At 29.3% G+C, this 9,460-nt stretch overlaps 1 protein-coding gene across 1 annotated transcript in view; it reads left to right on the plus strand.

Moving 5' to 3' along the window:
• The window catches only part of LOC106461916 (tubulin-specific chaperone D-like), a 195,197-nt gene that overhangs the window by 112,950 nt on the left and 72,787 nt on the right, over positions 1-9,460 (plus strand). Inside the window, exon 8 of the mRNA XM_022389009.1 lies at positions 3,231-3,282. Within this exon, the coding sequence (XP_022244717.1) occupies positions 3,231-3,282 (52 nt within the window). The remainder of the gene's footprint in view (positions 1-3,230; positions 3,283-9,460) is intronic.

Here is a 9,460-nt window from a genome sequence, read left to right on the forward strand (position 1 = left end):
TTATCAGATTTTATGACAGTTCACGACCTTAAGAGATTATTTTTTTATATATTATGATTTTTCTATATATATATATATATATATATATTTTTTTTTATTTGAAACCACTCAGTGTAACACAGACAAGAAAAATTGATGTGCTATTAATATTACCTTCTGATCAGAGTAAGCTATGTACTTAGAGTGAAACAAAAACTCAACTTGGTAATCAGTGTGGCTAATGAAATACAAGTTTTTTACACATCTGCTTATAAAGATTACAATGCATCAGTTGGGTTCCCTCACTATTAATAATATCTTTAGCCATAATCACAATAACACCTTGTAAAGAATGTCCAGCTTAGAAAATATAACTTATTCTAAATACATATATCAAACTAACAATACAAAACAATTATTATCACAAAAGCTTACTAACAAAAAAAATATTTGCACTCGATTTAATTATTAATGTAACCAATATTTTTAATGAAAGTGATGATAAATAAATAACATACCTTAAACAGGGAACACAGAAATACTAGCTGTTTGCTTGAAGTACTGTCATAGAAGAAAATCGTTTTGAAAATGTGAACTTATTATAATAAGTTTGTTTTCTCCATATCTCTATCTCATCTTTTTACCAGAAAAGAAAAACCATCTTAATTCACCTCACATTGGAGTGATGTTTGTATTTCAAACATATTACTGTTTAACCTTCTCACTACAGGTAGGTCAAAGTGTGCATGTCATGACTTTTTAGAAAGTTACATTCAAAATTTAATTGAACTACATTATTATTGTTGTATACAAATAAACTTAGCATCAAAACATAGTTAATAAGTCAAATGTTAATATCACATATGTTTTAAGATCTTAATTTTATCAGGAAATTTTAAAAAAAATCCTCAATCTCCCTTAGTATGATAATTGTGAGATTTGCTCTTAATCACTTTGTATATTGGTTAATTTTTTATTACTAAATTTTTATCATAAAGATTGTTTTGCATTGTTAGCTTTATGTTTGTATTTACGATTAACTACTACTACTAAGTTGGCTGAACCTTGTGAGATTATGGCCAAAAATATCATTAACAGCAAGAGTACCCAACTGATGAAACAGTGCATTCTAACCTTTATGAAAAAGAATACAAAAAATATATTTAATAAACTGTACTGATTGCCAGGCTGATTTGTAGTTTTGCTGTAAGTACATAGCTTACTGTGATTGGAAGATAATGTTAATTACTAGGGCAGTATTCTCTTCTTGATGCTGTGGTTGCATAACTCAATGCATGATTGGAAAGATTAGCTTGCTGTTCATACAGCTCTTCTATATTATGAATAAGTCAGTGCAGAATATTAATAATAGCTCCTTTATAGCCTTGTTAAGCAATGCCCCCACAGTTTATTCTAATACCATGATGACTGTGAAAAATGACCTAGCAGGAATTTCCATGCTATAACTTTTAAGATGTTTAGTGTATCTTCAAGAAATTTTACAAGCTTTCATTAATCATTAAGAGTCTTTTGCAGATGAAAAATCAGAATTTTAATTTAGTATGTTTAAAAAAAATTTCTCTGTGAATATATGGAGTCAAAGTGTTGACTACTCTGAGTACAAGTAATTTCCATGTTAAACATTTCACATCAACCTCTTACATTATAAGTAGGTTATGTAACTCTCTCAAAATTTGTTTATTTATTGTAATTTTTTGCACTTAGATCCTGAGTAGTTTAAGTGCAAGGTAATTTTCATGTTTAATATAAAAATTATTTTTATTTTATTTTACAGTTTTCAAATTTCACTTGAATAATCTCTAGAACCACCTAAATGATTATCAAAAGTTTTTAACATAAATGTTTATGTTTTATTTTCCATTTTCTCTACCATATTACTAACTAGCTGTTATCGTCAGTGCAATGAAATGTTTAAAATTAAGAAATAAAAATATGCACATAACTTTTAACAATAGTGGATTAATCTTGGTTATATTTGTAGCTTAGGGTCTTTACTTTTTCCATTTTTGTTTATTTTTAGTGTTTTATTTTCTTTCTTGTCCTTTATGGTTTATGACATTTCTGGACATGCCAACAGATGTCCTCAGAGCATATTACATTACCTTGAGCAGAGGTATTGCAAGCCTTTGGCAAAATTGTTTGCACTCGTGTAGTAATTAAGTCAGCCCTCATGAACCTGCATGAATGGATTAACGAGATTCCCACTGTCCCTATCTACTATCTAGCGAAACCACAGCCATGGGAACGGGCTTGGAGAAATCAGCGTGGAAATATTATTATTAGTGACGCGCATGAATGGATTAGCGAGATTCCCACTGTCCCTATTAAACTTAAATACAATTTAACTGTCTATCTATGTATCTATGCATCTAGGTGAGAGATAATGCTAAGTGCTAGCAAGGACAAAATCAGCAAACAATGTACCGGCTGTTTGACATACTTGGTAATAAATATTGCACGCCAGTTTTAAAATAACAATTAGGAGATTGTAGCTTAAAATGAACTCTTTCTATTGGTTATAAACCTATCAATCACATAAGTGCATGTTGCTTGAAGTAACATTTCCAAATAAAAAGGTGGGCATTTTACTGTCAAGTGGTGGGAAAAAATATTTTTTTCTGATCTCCAGTTCACCTAATGGAATTTGAACTAAGATTATGCAAACAGCACAGTAGCAGTAGATTCAGTCTAGACATACATGTACAAAGTACATGAGCTGTTATTCAAGTAATAGAGACAAAACTTTAAGATCTGTGATCCCTCGTGCATCATATGAGAACAAAACTGAAGTTTAAGTATTTTTATTTGAAGGTTTCTTTTGAAATAAAGGAATTCAAACTTATATAAAACTTTCAATTATAATGCTAATTTCATTAGAATACATTGATACTACATTTGTTTAATTAAATTTTGAATGTAACTCAGTAAAACCTCATGATTAGTGCAAAAAGGAGTTAAAAAGTGAGGTCAAAATGAAAGGGTTAAGATTAAAAATGCTTTTCTTCCTCTCAAAATTGTTAAATTTCATTTGAGCAATTACAAAAACCCCTAAATAAATTTCAAACGTTTTTCTTTCACTAAACTTTATATTTTGTTATTTTCTTGACCCTAACTATACACAATCGGTAAATTAGACCACCCTCAAAACTACCATAAAAAATATGAAATAAATCTAAATTACCCTTTTTTTCTTTCTAGAACATAAAACTACAATTGTTTTTCTTAAATAGCTTAACTCTCTCTCCACAGGCATCTTTTCCTGCACATGTCACAATGTTTTTGGTGAGTTTCATTCAAAATTTAATTAAACTGCTTTCTTTTCATGGTATACCAATAAGTATACCATAAAAATGTAGCTAATAATCTACATTTTAGTAGTATATAAGTTTTCATGTTCTTAATTTTATAAAGCAATATTTAAAAGAATCCTGAATTTCTCCTAGTGTGAGAATTCTGACATTTTCTCCCTAGGAATCCCCCTCAGAACTAATATATTTATTGTCCCTTCAAGAAGTACAAAATTTAACCTAAATTACTCATAATGTCTTCATTGCTCAGGCAAAGCATACTTTTCATAGCCTTATCTTATCTGGTAACACAAAGCCATCAAATAGAAAATCAGATCCCTCTTGCCATGCCTACCTATTTACATCTTCTCTTTCAGAAGTTGCCAATAGTTCTCTCTGATGTTCAACACTATATTATTTATAACCAATAGAAAGCCAAAGTTTTCATTTATCAAGTGACTTACTATATTACATTGTCATCTGTATAGAGAATTGTCAATTTTGCTTTCAGTACAAGCATTATTCCCAAGGTAAATACATCAAATAGTTTAGATGAAATTGTAATGGCTCTTGTTGCACAGTAAGAATGCCACAAAAATTGTGATAGTTATGGGAAATTGTCTGCTTTTTGCATGTTAATATTCTGTGTCCTCTTGACCATTATTTGATTAAATAAAAAAATTATTTAGTGCAGTAATATCATTAGTATAAAAAATAGGGTTACGTGTCATCGCCAGTCAACAGCAGAAATAAAGAAGACCCAGTAAGTACTAAATTTCCTCTTGTTTTTAATGTGTATTCTTTATTTATTATTATAAAACTAATTAAAATGTAAAAATTAGAAGCTAATTAGGTAAGATAAATAATAATAATACTTTGCACAAGATATGCTTGCAAGTAACTCATGCATAATGGAATTTGATAGGGAAACATGGGCTGGATGTTTGCCAAGTCATTAACAACTTGTAATGACACAAATAGTAGTTAAACACAGTTCAGAGGGCAATAAAACAACAAAATTTAAGTATGAATAGATGTATACTGTTCCAAGTTTACAGTTATTTAGGATAAACAAAGGTAGTTTTCTAGAAAAAGGAAAATTTAGATTTATTTCAATTTTTTGTTTGTGGTAGGTAAAAAGTCAGTCAAATTCATCTACCTTGCATAGAGCTAGGGAAGAGAAAACAACAGATAAAATATTATGTTTTACTAAAAAACGTTTGAAATTTATTTAGGAGTTTTAGAGACTATGCAAATGAAATTTGAGATTTTTGAGATGAAGAAAAGTATATTTAATCTCAACATGGAAATCACTTCACACTCAGAATAGTATAAAAAAGACTATATTTATTCATGGACAACTCTTTAGTAAAATTACTTCATTAAAAAATCTTATTTTTTGTGTACAAAAGACTTAATTTTTACTAAAATTCTGCAAAATGTTGTAAAGATAATCTATTAACACCAAACATGCTCACCCTTTCAGCCGTGGGGGCGTTATAATGTGACGGTCAATCCCACTATTCATTGGTAAAAGAGTAGCCCAAGAGTTGGCGGTGGGTGGTGATGACTAGCTGCCTTCCCTCTAGTCTTACACTGCTAAATTAGGGACGGCTAGCGCGGATAGCCCTCGTGTAGCTTTGCGCAAAATTCAAAACAAACAAGATAATCTACTGTATTAAAAGTTATAGTATGGAGACTATAATGAGTGGTTATGAGGTTGATCAATTGGGCCGACCTTGTAGTGAGAGAGTTAAAGCTCCTAACAGTATTCATCTGTTTCTATTTGAATTTTATTATTCTATTTCCCTTGCCCCCCAGTTACACAGCGGTATATCTGCAGACTTACCATGCTAAAAACCCATGGTGGGCAGAGCACAGATAGCCAATTGTATAGCTTTGTGCTTAATTCCAAACAAACTATTGCCCTTTGAACTGTGTTTAACTAATAATTCTGCTACACAAGTTCTCAATCACTCAGTGAATGTGTTGCAAGCATACCTTGTGAAGAATTATTATTATTATTATTATTTGTCTTACCTAATCCAACCTAATGAGTTTCTAATTTTTTACATCTTAGTTACTTTTATAATAATAAATATAGAATACACACGAAAAACAAGGAATATTGTACTTACCCGAGTCTTCTTGTTTTTGCTGTCAACTGTCAGTGAAACTTAAACCAAATTTTCTATACTAATGGTACTACTACATTAAATAATGCATCTAATAACACAGAATAATAATACATAAAATGCAAGCAATGTCCTGCAACTATCATAATTTACCTGGTTTTCTAGCTATCTGATAAGAGCCATTCAAAATTCAACTAAGCTCATTGATATGTTTTTTATGGGAATAAAGTTTGAACTTAATGTGAAATAGACAATTCTTTGTACAGAAAAGTACACAATATTATATGTCAATTGATAGATTAAAACTGTAGTTTTCTATTGGTTATAAATAATATAACATTAAATATTAGAGAGAATTTGACAATTTGTGAAAGAGAGGATGTGACAGATGGACATTGCAAGTGGGTCTGATTTTCTAGTTTATGGCTCTGTAAAGAAATAAGGTTGAAAGCTATAAAAATTATGCTTTACCTGAGTGATTACAATATTATAAAGACTAATTTAATGATAATGCGAAACACAAATGTAATAATAGGAAGCATTTATTAAACATTTTGGAATCAGTACTCAAGAGGTACAAATCAAACAAACAATATTAGGAGAGATTGAGGATTTTTTAAATATTTATTTCTAAAATTAAGAACTTAAAACTTGTATAATATTAAAATTTGATTTACTAACTACATTTTGATGCCATGTTTGTTCATATGCTATGATAATAAAGTAACTTAATTAAAATTTGAAAGTAAGAAACTCTGAAAAGTCGGGACATGTGCACTTTAACATGCCTGTGGTGAGAGGGTTAACTTGTGACCACCTAGTTTGTAACAATACGTTCACCAACTACATTACAAACAAAATGTGAACTTTTATTTGTAACAGTCTTTGGAATTTACTCTACAGCATTAACTCTTTCAGTACGGGCTCGGTCCCTGGGGCTAGCCTCATAACCATTTTATGCTTGTTATAGTTTTTATGCTATAACTTTTTAATTAGTAAGCGTATGTTAACAAGTTTTGGCAGATTATCAATAAACATTACAATGCTTTCATACATAAAATATAAAATTTTTTTTATTAAGTCTTAAGGTTTGTACAGCAACGTTTTTCTCATGTCTTTTATTTTTCTTTTCTCATGTTGCCTATCCAACATGCAAAGTAATTTTCATTTTAAGATTAAAAATTCTTTTGTGCATCAGAAAATTTTCAAATTGCACATGCGAAATCTTTATAATGTCCAGATAGTTATCAAATGTTTCATAAGAAAAAACTTTATATTTCATTTGTTATTTTCAGTAATGAATCTCTGTATGAGTTTGGTCGATTTGACAATCTCGTAACCAAGTTAAAAAAACATAGGAAATAAATATATATTATTCCTTTTTCATTCTAGAATGACTACAAATTATAACATGAAAACATATATGTTTACATTAAATAGCTTAAATCTCATAACATTATACATTTATATATATTTATTATTTTTATTATACTGACCTTTCAGCCAATCCTGGCTAACAATACAGAAATTAAAATGACATGGCACATGTGCCCTCATGTTACCATATCCAATAATATAAAACTGACTTCTTTACAAAGTGACCTGTCTTGGCTGTGTTTTAGTAGACTAGTATTTTGTAAAATACAGTCACATTTCAATTATTATACATGATATATGTATATAGATTATTGATATTTAGAAATAAGTTCTTAAACTTATTTTTCTTAAAACATAGAACAGTAACTAAAGAAATAAAGCAAACAATTATCTCTTCTAGTTGTGACATTTTGTACTCGGTTGCTGCTTGAAGTAGGTTGCTAAGCATTTTAAAATTGTGCATGTGGAGGATATGAAACAAAACAATTTTTTTTAGGTTTTATATATACAGTTGAATTACCAAAAATCATAAATTATTATATCAATACCATAGAGTTCCACTAAAATTTATAACTTGTAATTAAGCTGTATTTGAGTCTTAAAAAATATGAAATTTTGAGCAGACTTGAGACATAACCTACCTCATTGAAATATTGGTTGAAAAGAAAGATATGGCATCCAAAGAAGATAAAATGTCTGAGAAAGCCACTTGGGGAACATTCTGAGCTTTCGATTTGTTATTCATGTCATATATAGAAGTAAGTGTATATAAGGGAGCATTTCAAAAAATGGAAAGTAATGAGCAGGGTGCCACTGTATTTAATTTATTTCGTAAGCAATATCTTAGCAAATTGAAAAGATAAGAGGCTCTTATTTTATATTCTAGCTTGACAGTATCAGTAATTTGAGTTCCTAATTCGTACGAAACTATAGACTATTTTGACATCACAAACATATAATTTGAACCAGTGCTGCATTCAACATACCACGTGACACACAAAAAATCGATGTTTAACTGTTTATCTTTTTTACATTTACTTTTAAATTTAGAAATTTAGTAAGGTATAATACTTAAATTTTAATTATAATCTACAGTTTGATATCAAACTTATTGACATAAATTCATGAAATAGAAGTTCAATAAGATTTTGAATGTGAGTCAACAAACACGATGACATAGCTTTTCACCCATGACCCGACTGGAAAGGGTTAAGTGTGTTATACTTAGCTGCAGAAAAGGTGAGCTTCAATATGTAGACAAAACATTGTAGTTTTTGAGAGGCAGGATGATTATCTAAAGGTTCTCGACAAAAGATAAATACTGGTTTCCTCTATCAACATTTCAACTCTCAGGGGCATACTTTGGAATATTTTAGCATACAGCCCATAGAATTCATACAGTGTGAAAATTTAACTTATGTGTCAAACTATTTTAAAAGAGAGGACTTTTAGATAAAAATACTAGTTAAAACTTATCCCTCTTCGCTTAATGACTTATGTAAATCTGAAAGTAATGTTTCATAAGGCTGCTAAATTTTAAATAATCCATATTTTGCTCAATTTTTTGTATGCTGGCCGCATACTTGTGTGCAATCACAGAATAAACAGGGCTAAATCATAGGATATTTTATTATGAAACCTCCTTGAAATTTATCAAATAATAGGTCTCCTTGGTTTGTCTGTGAACCTTGTAAAAGTTGTTGGTTAAAAAACTTAGCTTTGTTTGATCAAACATAAACAGATGTGTCATCACTTAACCCAAAACAACAATTAATGAAGTTAAGGAAAAGGTTTTCTTTATTGTCCAATTTGTTGGTAGAAGTATAGAGCTAATTAAATTAGATTCAGTACTCATAGAAACTTCTATATAGCATTTATTATCTAACACTTTTAGAATGTAATACCCAGTTATTAACTATTCTTGCAAGAGGGCCATTGACAAGAACATCTTTAATTACAATACAGTGTTAAGTAATATACCACTGAAAAGTTACTGAATATTTAATTCTCTGAATAAGAATGTAATTCATTCCCTTACATTTATTCTTTCATTAATTAACCTTGATATCATGACTAAAGAAGAAGATTTACAACTACTAATGAGAAAAGGTCCAAAGTTCCAGAAATACCTAGACATTAATTTGAAATGCACCAAAAAGTAATTTGTACACAACTAAGTAATGTTTTACATAATTTGAATAAGAAAGAGAATTTAAAAGTAATCTGATTTAAAAACTGTAAATGAAGTTAAACATAGACATGCTTAAAGAAATTCAGTATTAACAACAATGAACATATTATGGGTAAGAAAGAAGTTATGGATAATTTAAATTATAGATATGTCATCACTTTCACAGGTAAAGCAGCTAAAAACTTTGCTGATCCTTTGAAAAATGTTATAAATTACAACTTTATGTAATGAAATAGGGTTTAGTTTGAATGTATTAACCCGATGATTACCGGCTACTAACTTTCTTAGTAGGCAATGCAAATCTTGCTATATTTTATTCCAACAATAAAACTAGTGGATGAATATGTTCGAAACTTCATAAGAACCTTGATAAATGTATCTAGTTTAAGAAACATAAAGCCTATTACTTTTGATAAATTTTAGTTTTTTTGCATTATGATCTTTACTATCTTGGAAAATTACATTAGGAA

This window comes from Limulus polyphemus, unplaced genomic scaffold (genome assembly GCF_000517525.1).
Source record: "Limulus polyphemus unplaced genomic scaffold, Limulus_polyphemus-2.1.2 Scaffold1058, whole genome shotgun sequence".
Taxonomy (NCBI): domain Eukaryota; kingdom Metazoa; phylum Arthropoda; class Merostomata; order Xiphosura; family Limulidae; genus Limulus; species Limulus polyphemus.